Source organism: Saimiri boliviensis, chromosome 1, assembly GCF_048565385.1.
Source record: "Saimiri boliviensis isolate mSaiBol1 chromosome 1, mSaiBol1.pri, whole genome shotgun sequence".
Taxonomy (NCBI): domain Eukaryota; kingdom Metazoa; phylum Chordata; class Mammalia; order Primates; family Cebidae; genus Saimiri; species Saimiri boliviensis.
This window is the reverse complement of record NC_133449.1, coordinates 169,740,552-169,753,590: the sequence shown is the minus strand read 5'-3', so window position 1 is coordinate 169,753,590 and position 13,039 is coordinate 169,740,552. Positions and strand designations below refer to the sequence as shown.

The following is a 13,039-nucleotide window of genomic DNA, read 5'->3' as shown; positions in this document are numbered from 1 at the left end:
GGGTTTGAGTATATGAGACAGTTGAAACAAAGCCAGCATCCCCAGTCTCCCACTTTGATAGCCCACAGACACATTTCACCTAGCTATTCCACTAAAACAGCAAATTGGAATTCTATGTTAAAACATGTAACTGCCTATGTCACAAATGCCAATGACAACACTTGAAATGACATTTGACATAGTATATTGGTTTTGTCTGGTGGCCTTTAGTGTGGCATTAGACTTGATATCTCTCTTTGATATAGATCTTAGTGAACTGTGCTACACACACATTTCATTCTTTAGGCATAAATCTAACCTTCCACTACCACCCCATTAATAGATGATTATTCTTTAAATAGATCAAGAAGCAATTAAGATTTTTTAGGACCACCAAGCTGAGGTACATGAAGGCAGAATCAGACACAGAAAAGTCTTCACATGGAAGACATATTTCAGAACCTGTTATATATTTGAATGCTAAAGAGAATCCTAGGAAGGCAGCTGAGGTCTGTTTTATTCCTGCTAACCTCGTGCAATATGAAAGACTCGATTCATTCTCATTTAAGAAAGTAGGTTGGAAAACAGATTGGAAAGTAGGTAGAAATTATAAAATGCAATAGTCCACTTATTCATAATCTTGTCCATAGGCTTTCACTAAAGAAACGATACTATCTCCTATGCGTTCTACATTAAAGTATCACCACTGAAGGAAACATTTTTACCTCTATAAAACTTTTTAAATCCCTATTTTCAAAACACTGGTTTTGCAAAATAATAGAGAAACATCATGCAAACAAATTCTTCACGGAAATAAAGGAAGGGCTGGGCTCACCTGAATACTTGGCACTTCATCTTTGCATTCATTTAAATCTAAGGATGTTAGCAAATCGTTTTTCCCACAGCTCTCCTGGCTGATGAGTGTGTCCGCATAGTTGGGCTGGGGGAAGATCAGGTGACTCTTCCGCGAGTCAGCAGTGAAGGAGACCTCGTGGGAATAGGTCTGCAGGAAAGCCCGCACCCCGTCCACGCCCACAAAGTGCGAACCCGGCACGCTTGCCAAGCCACCTTCGGAAGCCTGCAGCAGCCTTGACTTGTGCCAGCGCCGTAGCCTGAGCGCCAGCAGCACGATCACGAAGGCCAAGAAGACGCAGGAAACCGCGGCCACCGCCACCACCAGGTACAGCGTGAGGTCTGAGTTGTAAGGACCGTCGGAGGGCTCAAGGCTGCCCAGATCGGCCAAGACTTCGGGGATGCTGTCGGCCACGGCCACGGTGAGCGTGACAGTGGCCGAGAGAGGGGGCTGGCCGTGGTCCTGGACGGCCACCACGAGGCTCTGCTTGAGCGCGTCTCTGTCCAGCAGGGCCCGCGCCGTGCGCACCTCGCCCGTGTGCAGCCCCACTGTGAAGAGTCCAGGCTCGCTGGCCTTGAGCAGGCGATAGGACAGCCAGGCGTTCTGGCCCGAGTCTCTGTCCACCGCCACCACCTTGGTCACCAGGTAGCCGGGCTCTGCGGAGCGGGGCGCCAGCTCCACTCCGGTGGAACCATCTGTGGGGAGAGCGGGGTACAGGATCTCGGGCGTATTGTCGTTCTGGTCCAGCACGAATAGGCTCAGTGACGTGTTGCTGCAGAGAGGTGGGTCCCCGCTGTCACGTGCTGTCACTCTCAGTTGTAGTTCTCTCAACTGCTCATAGTCAAAGGATTGCAGTGCATACAGGACTCCAGTGTCAGAGTTTATGGAGACATATGAGGACACTGGTGCCCCCTGGATCGTGTCTTCAGCCAAGGAATAAGTGACCTGGGCATTCTCCTCGCTGTCGTGGTCCTGTGCAGTCACCAAGAAAATGGAGGCCCCTCTGGGGTTGTTCTCAGGAATGTAGACTGAGTAGGAGGAGTGGGGGAAGGTGGGTGGGTTGTCATTGGTGTCTGTCACCTGCACGGAGATGTGAGTTTCCCTTGACAGGGGAGGAGTTCCACCATCTGTGGCCTTGAGTGTGACATTATACATAGAAAGTGTTTCCCGGTCCAAATTTTTGGTTGTGACCAATCTATAATAATTATCTATTGAATTTTCTAATTTAAAAGGTAGATTTTCTGGAATGGTGCAGGTCACCTCACCATTCTTTCCAGAATCTCTGTCTTGCAGGTAGAAAAGAGCAATTACTGTCCCAAGAGGTGTGTCTTCAGGGATTGAGCTACTTAAAGACGTCACAGTCACTTCTGGAGCATTATCATTCATGTCTAAAACTGTGATCAGTACTTTCGCCTTTGTCAGACTACCAGGACCATCTTGAGCCTGAACTTCCATTTCATAGAAGGCAGTTTCTTCATAATCTAATCCTTCTAAAGTTGATAATTCTCCAGTAAGTGAGTTTAGATGGAACATCTTTTGAAGTTTAGGTGTTATTTTCCGAAAGGAATATGTCACTTCCCCATTGACTCCCTCGTCCAGGTCGATAGCATGTATTGTGAGCAGTCTTGTGCCCACTGGCACATTCTCGGGGACAGTTACTTGGTACTGAGGCAGAGAGAAGACAGGTGCGTGGTCATTCACATCCACCACTGTTACCTGGATGCGGGCGGTGCTGGATAGGGGCGGGTCGCCGCCGTCAGAGGCTGTGAGGACCAGGTGGTGAACCCTCTCTTCCTCCCGGTCCAGCACCCGCTCCAGTACCAGTTCTGGGTACTTAGTTCCGTCGTCTCCACTTTGCACAGCCAGGGAGAAGTGGCGATTGGGGCTGAGCTGGTAGCTCTGGAGGGAGTTCGTGCCCACATCTGGATCCCCAGCCTCACTTAACGGAAATCGAACCCCAGGAGCTGCAGTCTCCATTATTTTTACATTTATTTCTTCCGTCAAGAATCTTGGAACGTTGTCGTTAATATCTATTATTTCCACATCTATAGGGTAAAGATTCATTTTATCTTCCATCAGGATGTTAAAGTTCACCAGACATCGCGGGCTCTGAGCGCAGAGCTCCTCCCGGTCTATCCTGCCCGCAGTGACCAAGCTACCGCTGCGCGGGTTCAGGGCGAAAAGCTGCGTCTTACCTCTGGAGACGATGCGGACTCCGCGCTCCGCAAGCTCCCGGGGCTCCAGCCCCAGGTCCTTGGCGATGTCACCCACAAAGGACCCTTTGTCCGTCTCCTCGGACACTGAGTAGAGAATACCTCCTGCCCAGGCTTCCCACAGGGTCCCCAGGAGGATGGAGAGCAGAACGAATCCTCTGCAGTCTCCGCCCCACGGCTGAGCCGCCATAGTCGTCCTGCTCCTTTTGCTTAGACGCCCGTCTCGGGAAGTGCTTCTGAATGCGTGCCGGTGTGTCTTGCTGGACCCCTCTGTCTTCGGAAAGGGAGCGCAGAATCCGCAGGATAGAGTTGAGTTTAGTGCAGCCTGGGAGAGGGCCTTCCGCAATCTGTCGTTTCTCTGTCCTGTAAAACTCGGTGGTTTCTGTGCGAGCTCTCGCACCATTTTTTCCTGGTTGGTGAACAGCGGCGCTCTGAGTCCTTACTAAGTTACTGCACCAGATTGATGCACAATACACTGATTTCATAGAAAACTGTTTCATCTTTCATAATTTCCCTGTTGAATTTCTTCACTCTAGATATTCCTGATAATTTAAAAATCCATTTTAAGACACTGAATTAATGTAACAGTGTTTGTGGACAGGTGTTTGATAATCTTAGATAATTTTGTTAAAACTCTGCTTTGCCTTGAGACTTTCAAGTGACTCTTTTGGGCGCTGACTTACACGTTATCGCACATAGGAAAATCAGCCATTGAAGACAAAAAGGTAAACTTTGTTTAAATTTGTATGAAAGATTTTATGTAGAAAATATTTACATCAGTGTATATAAATTTTAATTAATTCAATATTAATTGAACATATATATCCTAGACACCACCATGCAAGATTCAGAAAGTCAAAATCATTGTAAGATATAGACATATTTTAATAAATTTTTTATTGTATAGAACCTTAGAAATGGTATAACACCTTTATTTTGACCATTCAAAAAAATGAGAGAGAATTGCGTTCTTCCTGATTATATAGTAGCAGAACATTGTAGAAATCCAAACATTCTCACTCCCAGTCTTATGAGAAAAGAAAGAAATCATTGTTGGTCTTGACTATAACAATCAGCTATAGAAGCAAGCCATTTTCTACAGAGGGCAGAAATCTGCAGAGATCCTACTGGGCTGTGAATTCATAAGAAAATGGATAATGGATTGGCTGATTCTTTTCATTATGCAATTGAAATCTTCATCCTATCCTATTCTCGTATAATTGAGAAAAAAAGGATCTCTAGACAGTATTTGAGCAAAATACATGACTGTCTTGAGAGGATCCTTAGAGGTACTCATTTCTCCATTGATGTTGATAGAGTAAAACTAAATTATTGACAGTTCAGAGGCTACCCTTTGCTAGCAGAAATAAAAGAAAGTTCCTTTCACACATTTGCAGAATAAAAGAAAATGACATACCCTGGAATAAAGACCTAGCAAGAAACAGTCTTGCTTTGTAAATTATTTCAGGTCCTGGAGAGTGGCTGGTGGAACCAGGTGGAAAATCCAGAACTAATACTAAGAAAGCTTAACAGTTTTGTGGGAGGCTCCTAAGTAACCTATTTATGCTTTCTGGTGGCATTGCTCCAGAATACAGGAAATACTTTGAAGGAAATTCTGCTTTGATCTACCAAAATAATCCATAGTTATGTTTGCATTCACAAAGTAGATAGTTTTTTTTTTCAAAATCTTAAAATTTATTTTAATGTATTTTGGTGGTAAAATCTGACTAACTTGAACTTAATTAAGCATTGAAATATCACTTTAACTAATATAAAGATATGCATATTCTTTATTTACCTGCTTAGCATTAATATTTATACTTTGTATTCCAGTATACAATTATAGGGCACTATCCTAGGCGTAGAAGGGGTATTATGTAATATACACTACATGCCCTGTATTGATTTTGTCAAATTGGAAGACTATTGAATGAAAGTAGATAAGCTTAAAGGAACTAACAGAGGTATTAGAGATGAATTCTGTAAACTGGTGTTAAATTCTATTTGTTTAGTGGTACTTTTTAACTTCTTGTTGAAGCAAGCAAAGTATAAGGTCATTAAATAACACAAATACTTGCAGACATTTTCAAACAGACTTTCATGTTTGGAGGTTACAGCTCTCAATGTCTTGATCCATTTCTACCTGATGCCTCAAAATTCATAGTTTCATCTCACATTTGCTTCTTAGTCTATTGTTTTTAAAAAGTCTTAACTTACTGTGTCTTTGTACCTTCTTTGGAGAGAAAGAAATAACATCTAGTTAAATTGTACACTACTCTGAATACAAAGGATACACACCTTAGCGAGTAACTGTCTTCATTCTCTCTAGCGTTCACATTTTCTGAGTTATCGAACATCATAAAATTAAATATTAAAGATCTTTACTAAACTACCAAGATATGTTTAATAAAATCTAACATAAGCTCATCATAACAAATTGAAATCATTTCATAATTTAAAGAGGGCATATTATTATTGACTAAAATATTGGGAAGAATTCTGATCATTTGTTTGGTTGCATTAAAAAAAAACAACAACAACTCTGATTCTGAAAGACCAGCTTCCCCCGGTAAAAAAAAAAAAAAAAAAAAAAAAAAAAAGGAAAAAAAAAAAATTCTATGTAAAGTCTGCTAGCTTCCCAGGTATCAAATTGATTATCTTCTCTCTTTTCTTTTTGGGGCATTTTTTATAACTAAAAACAAACAAAAAAGTTCTTTGAAGTTCCATTTAGATTTTCATTCTCAAGCAAAGATATAGGTATTTTCCAATGATTCTCCTCTGAAATTTTACTCCGTCCTCTTTGACAATTGCCACCTCAACAGAAGTTTGATCAGAAATGAATGGCTTTTAGGCCAGGCTCGGTGGCTCATACCTGTAATCCCAATACTTTGGGAGGCAGAGGTAGATGGATCACTTCATGTCAGGAGTTCGAAACTAGACTGGACATCATGGTGAAAGTCCATCTCTATTAAAATACGAAAATTAGCTGGGCATGGTGGCACATGCCTGTAATCCCAGCTACTCGGGAGGCTGAGGCAGGAGAACTGCTTAAACCCAGGAGGAGGTTGCAGTGAGCAGAGACTGCGCCACTGCACTCCAGCCTGGGAGACAGAGCAAGACTGTCAAAAAAAAAAAAAAAAAAAAAAAAAAAAAAAAAAAAAAAAAAAAAAAAGGCTTTTGCAGACAATAAAATAATCCAATAATTTGGTAGATTTTTTTCCCTGATGCTTCAAAATTCTATACTGAACTCTCAAATCTCAGACAACCTATCTTATTCTTAATGATCTGTATTGCAGTTGGATCAAAGAAACTCACTTAGTCAGAACTTAGCCAATTCCATGGTTACCAGGATGTTTAATAGTTAGTCAGTCCACATGAATGAATGAGTTTTATGAAAGTAGAAGTTGGTAGTTTTTCCATAGATGAAATGTTTTATTTGTTTAAATGAAATGGTCACAGGTAATAAGAGAATAAAGTAAAACAGGCCGAGATCCACAGAAAGTAGTTAGTGAGCTTTGCCTATAACAACAAATGTTTAAGATGTATTTTACCGTCCTCAATTGGTGATATAGTAAAATAACATTCATACGCTCAGAGTTTATGAAATAAATCCTCACATGTATAACAGGCCGCCTAACTCATGAGACTAATATCCAAGATTCAAGTTGTTTAAAATTGTTACTTTATCAAATTATATAACAAATGTACAAGCAAATTAGATTGGAAAATGTGGATGATTTGATTTCTTGGTTAGGTATATACATTTGGAAACTTGAAATAAATAATTCTATAATGATTCCTTAAATGTAAATGCCACAATATTTGTTTAGAAAAACATGTATTATTCTTAGCACCTTATTTAAAGAAACATCAACTCAATGTTATCATTATGAAGACTGACAAAGTCAGGTTACACAGGAGGTTCTCATTTATTTTCAATATATTTTCTCAATTACTTTTTTCTTTCACATGCATAATAAATTTGGATGCACAAGTGGCCAATCCATTCTATAATAACACCAGATTGGAGAATCTTCCAACTCGACTGGAAAAAAATCTTGACTACAGTATATTGTAGTTCAACAACTCATCAAATTATAGAAGCCCCTGTGCTCCATGAATTCCAGGGCCACCAACATAACTTCTGAAGACTGCTGATAACAGAAATCGCCTACCTCCTTAGTGATCCATTTTCTTTTTGAACATCGTTGATAGTAAAAAACTTTGCTGTTTTCTGTTCATGAAACAATGATTTTGTTTGCATGTTTCAGTCATAATAAATAAGACTAATCATTCTTCTAAATGATAGTACCCTTTCTCTTGAAATATTTCAACAGAGTTTCTATATGATGGAAGCCTTATTGTCTGGGTTAAAATGCTGAAATATTTAAGTTTTTATTTGAACCCCATTAAATTTGTTCTCCCATTTGCCATTCAGTCATCTATTTTTGGAGATATTCCCTGTAAGCATACACTACCGAGCATGATTTAAAATTAATTTTTACTCTTAAATACTATCAGGCACACAGTATGCAAAAGACATTATAGTGGGCACACAGCATCAGGTACTTACAGTTATTTGTTAACAACCCAATAGTTATAATAATGGTGATGTCAACAAATACTTGTTCACTATACTGCTTTATAGTTTGAAAGAAGTCTTATAAAATTATTTTCTTAGAATCTGAGTTAGATAGATAAAGTCTTGTCTTAAAAGATAATATAAGCAGAGTTTATTTGGGCCAAACTTGAGGATTGCAACCTAGGAACATAGATCCAAGTTGCCCTGGATACACAGTTACAAGTGGATTTCACTCCAGCCTGGGCAACAGAGGGAGATCCAATCTCTGGTAAGTCTTTTTAATCTTAATTTTAATTGGAAGATAATAGTGACTGTAACTGGCCCAAGTAAATGACAGATAGTTCTAACACCAAAAATCAGGTGTTCCCTGCTGCAGTTTTCAATGATTCCTATCTTTTTAAAAATAATTTTGATTTCCAGGTAATAAAGGTAAAACATCTGCCATATGAACCTCTGTCATTTATAATTTTTTTTTTTTTTTTTTGAGATGGAGTTTCGCTCTTGTTACCCAGACTGGAGTGCAATGACGCGATCTCGGCTCACCGCAACCTCCGCCTCCTGGGTTCAGGCAATTCTCCTGCCTCAGCCTCCTGAGTAGCTGGGATTACAGGCATGAGCCACCATGCCCAGCTAATGTTTTGTATTTTTAGTAGAGACGGGGTTTCACCATGTTGACCAGGATGGTCTCGATCTCTTGACCTCGTGATCCACCCGCCTCGGCCTCCCAAAGTGCTGGGATTACAGGCTTGAGCCACCGCGCCCGGCCCATTTATGATTATTAAATAACACTGAGAAAAAACAATTTTTTTTTTTTCTTGAGAGAGAGTCTCATTCTGTCTCCCAGGCTAGAGTGCAGTGGCACAATTATAGCTCACAGCAGACTCAGAACCCTGTACAAGGACCCCTAAACAAGCCTCCTATCAGAGATTCCCCAGTAGCTGGTACTACAGGCACATGCCACAACATCTGGCTAATTTCTTTTTTTTTGATAGAGACAGAGTCCTGCTATGTCGCTAAAGGTGGTCTCAGACTCCTATCCTCAAGGGGTCCTCCCATTTCAGCCTCCTGAAGAGGTGGAATTACAGGTGTGAGCCACCACTCTACCTAAAACCAAGATCTTGATCTTCTTTAATACAGATCTAAATTAAGGTTATTTTCCCACATCAGAAAAAGAAAGAACCTTACAAATGTCACATAGTAGGAAAAACCTAAGAAACGAGATGTACTTGATCCCTGACACAGTTTGCCAAGAAGAGAAAGATAAAGAAAAACTAGGACATGCATTATTTTCCCCCACAAAATTAAGACTTAAAAATAATCTTTTCTTATGAAAGAAAAACATTAAAATTATATGATTTCCTGCAAAGGACTAAGAAAACTAAGCACTAATCAAAGATAATTTTTAATCCTCGTCAACCAATAAAAACAATACCCTCACCTGAACGACGGAATCTTCCGCTTTACAAAATCACGAATCTTCCTACCAAAAGAGGTTCACTTCTCTCCCAGCCGTTCTGGCTGATGAGCGTGTCTGCACAGTTGGGTTGCAGGAAGATCAGATGACTCTTCCGCTTTTGCGGAAATAAACTCACCTGAAGTTGCTTGGGGTCTCCTTTCGTTTCAAGTAAATCCTGAGTTACCAGAAGAGGCTCGTTTTTCTCACAGCTCTCCTGGCTGATAAGCGTGTCCGCATAGTTGGGCTGGGGGAAGATCAGGTGACTCTTCCGAGAGTCCGCGGTGAGGCAGACCTCGTGGGAATAGGTCTGCAGGAAAGCCCGAACTCCGTCCACGCCCACAAAGTGGGAACCCGGCACGCTCGCCAAGCCACCTTCCGAAGCCTGCAGCGGGCGTGACTTGTGCCAGCGCCGCAGCCTGAGCGCCAGCAACACGATCACGAAGGCCAGGAAGACGCAGGAGACCGCGGCCACCGCAACCACCAGGTACAGCGTGAGGTCTGAGTTGTGAGAACCCTCTGAGGGCTCGAGGTTGCCCAGGTCGGCCAGGATTTCGGGGATGCTGTCGGCCACAGCCACGGTGAGCGTGACGGTGGCCGAGAGAGGGGGCTGGCCGTGGTCCTGGACGGCCACCACGAGGCTCTGCTTGAGCGCGTCTCTGTCCAGCAGGGCCCGCGCCGTGCGCACCTCGCCCGTGTGCAGCCCCACTGTGAAGAGTCCAGGCTCGCTGGCCTTGAGCAGGCGGTAGGACAGCCAGGCGTTCTGGCCCGAGTCTCTGTCCACCGCCACCACCTTGGTCACCAGGTAGCCGGGCTCTGCGGAGCGGGGCGCCAGCTCCACTCCGGTGGAACCATCTGTGGGGAGGGCGGGGTATAGGATCTCGGGTGCGTTGTCGTTCTGGTCCAGCACAAACAGGCTCAGTGACACGTTGCTACTGAGAGGCGGGTCCCCGCTGTCGCTGGCTGTTACCCATAGCTGTAGGTCTCTCAACTGCTCGTAATCGAAGGAGCGCAGGGCGTACAGAATGCCACTGTCAGAGTTGATGGACACGTAGGAGGACAGAGGCGCCCCCTGGAGGGTGTCTTCTGCCAGTGAGTAGGTGACTCGGGCGTTCTGGTCCACGTCAGGGTCCAGGGCATTCACAGAGAAGATGGAGGCGCCCCTGGGGTTGTTTTCAAGGACATAGACTGAGTAGGATGAGTGGGGGAAGGTGGGTGGGTTGTCGTTGGTGTCTGCCACATTTAGGGAGATGATTGTTTCTGTAGACAGAGATGGTGTTCCTTTGTCTGTGGCTGTCACAGTGACGTTGTACAAGGGCACCTCTTCCCGGTCTAGAGCTGCATTTGTCACTAATCGATAATAATTGTCAACTGATTTTTCCAATTCAAATGGGAGACTTCTCGGGATGGAACAGGTTACCAGACCATTCAGTCCAGAGTCTCGATCGTACACTTGAAAAAGAGCGATTATTGTTCCTGGAGGCGCACTTTCAGCAACTGTTCTGCTTCCAGATGTAACAACCACTTCTGGTACATTATCATTGACATCCAAGATAGTTATTAAGACTTTCGCTCTGTCTCGAAGACCTGGCCGATCTCGGGCTTCAACACCCAGCTCATAAAAGCTCGAGTCCTCATAGTCGAGATTTGCAGAAGTTGAAATCTCTCCAGTCAAAGCATTCAAACTGAAAATTTGTGAGATCTTTTCTGTAATCTTCACAAAGGAATAAGTTACTTCCCCGTGGACTCCTTCATCCAGGTCGGTGGCATTTACTGCTAACACTGGTGTGCCTACTGGCAGGTTTTCAGGAACACTTACGCGGTAGACAGGCTGAGTAAACACTGGAGCGTTGTCATTTGCATCTAGAACTGTTACCAGAATTCGGGCGACGCTTGAGCGGACAGGGTCACCGCCATCCATGGCAGTAAGGACCAGGTGGTAAACGGCTTCTCCTTCCCGGTCCAGGGTGCCCTCGAGCACCAGCTCCGGGTACTTGGGCCCATGGGCTTCGCTTTGTATGTCCACTGAGAAGTGACTATTGCTGCTGAGCTTAAAGCCCTGAAGGGAGTTCTTTCCCACATCGGGGTCATAGACCTCTGTTAGTGGAAAACGAGAGGATGGCGCTGCGTTTTCGACAATTTTCACTTCCAATTCTTCCTTTAAGAATCGGGGTGTATTGTCATTAATATCCACTATTTCCACTTCCACGGGATAAAGATTCAGTTTATCCTCGACAAGAATGTTAAAACTCACCAGACACCGCGGGTTCTGAGCGCAGAGCTCCTCCCGGTCTATCCTGCCGGCGGTGACCAAGCTGCCGCTGCGCTGGTTCAGAGAGAAAAGCTGCGTCCTACCTCTGGAGATGATGCGAACTCCGCGCTCCGCCAGCTCCCGGGGCTCCAGCCCCAGGTCCTTGGCAATATCGCCCACGAAGGAACCTTTCTCCAGCTCCTCAGGAATAGAGTATTGGATCTGCGCTGCCGCAGCCCCCCACAGAGTCCCCAGGAGCGTGAGGAGCGAGAGCTGCTCGCTGCGCCGCGGGCGCCTCTGCAGAGCCGCCATTGCTGGCTTGTTAGAGACTTCCTTGGGATTAAGGGGAAGAACAGGTCCGCATCACTTTTGCGCTTCTGAGAAATAGAGGTGAAGGTCCTTCAACAAGCAGAGATCAGATGCGAAGCGTTTCAGGTCAGAGTTTGTGCACAGCTTTCCTGCTTTCCTGTCTGATTTGCTCTGTGGCTGGAGAATATAACTCGGGTTTCGTCGATTTTTCTTGCCCGGGTTAGTGAACAGCGACGCTTAGAGTCCTAAATTAATACTGCATCGTTTTGTGAAACTACCATATAGAGAATTTTATTTCTGCTAAATCTGCAAAGGTGACACTCCTAATATTTCCTTCCCCAAGATGATGAAGCATTTAAAAGAATGACAGAGATCATTTCAAATAATTTTTAACGTTCTCTGAAGTTTACCATTCATTTTTGTGAAAATATCTTTTAGGACCTCAGGGAACAGAAATAATATTATAATCTTCTGCAAATCTTGAATGATCACAGTCCACCATCATTTACATTAGTCCCATTTTCAACAAAGGTACTAACAACCACAAATACATGTTTTAGAGACAAAGTCTCCCTCTGTCTCCCAGGCTAGAGTGCAGGGGCACAATTATACCTCATCGCAGCCACAACCTCCTGGGCTCAAGGGATCCTCCCACCTCAGCCTCCGAAATAGCTGGGACTACAGGCATAAGCTACACAAACACGTTTTGAATCAATTCACTACAGTGCCCATGACAAGAGTTGCCATTTTAGATGCCATTATTTCTTTTGATTACCGTAGAAATTAAGAACTACCCTGACATAGGCAACATCCATGTATACATTTAAAAACGTGCAAAGGGAAGTAAAAATATTAAATACAAGTTACATAAAAATGTCTTAAGATATATATTATGTTTTATATATTTTAGGATTGGCTGCATCAAAACTAAGCAAATTGCTTAATTGTGCATATTTGTGTCTAATTCTGGATAGAATGTCTGAAAATGACAGCGTGAGACAATACTGTGTTAAGAATGTTTCTGGGCCGGGTGCAGTGGCTCACGCCTGTAATTCTAACACTTTGGGAGGCCCAGGTGGGTGAATCACCTGAGGTCAGGAGTTCAAGACCAGCCTGGCCATCATGGTGAAAACCCATTAAAAAGAAGAAGAAGAAGAAGAAGAATGTTTCTGATTATAGCATATTAGGATTAACAAAAGTTTCAAGACTATCAAAAGGAGGGTATCTATGAAAGAACAACTGCAACACAGATAAACCCAGAAAGAAATTCTGACACCCTACTCTATATCCAGAAAATCAATAAAATAATGGAATCAGAAAATATTTACTCTGTATACTTTTCATCTCTAAATCCATAAATTGAAACCCACTTATATTTATAGATGGAAAGGTTTGAAGA

The 13,039-nt window shown here is 43.2% G+C and overlaps 1 protein-coding gene across 11 annotated transcripts in view; it reads right to left on the bottom strand.

Annotated features, from left to right (window-relative positions):
• Positions 1-13,039, bottom strand: part of LOC101029820 (protocadherin gamma-C4) — a 186,330-nt gene that overhangs the window by 129,455 nt on the left and 43,836 nt on the right. The window contains exon 1 of one of the 11 annotated variants that reach the window (XM_074380772.1): positions 9,220-13,014. The exons of 9 other annotated variants lie outside the window; for them this stretch is intronic. In XM_074380772.1, coding sequence (XP_074236873.1) covers positions 9,220-11,643 — 2,424 coding nt within the window. In that variant the 5' untranslated portion in view covers positions 11,644-13,014. Of the gene's footprint in view, positions 1-814; positions 6,112-9,219; positions 13,015-13,039 lie in introns of those variants that run through there. One more of the 11 variants, XM_074380731.1, reaches the window with a different exon arrangement.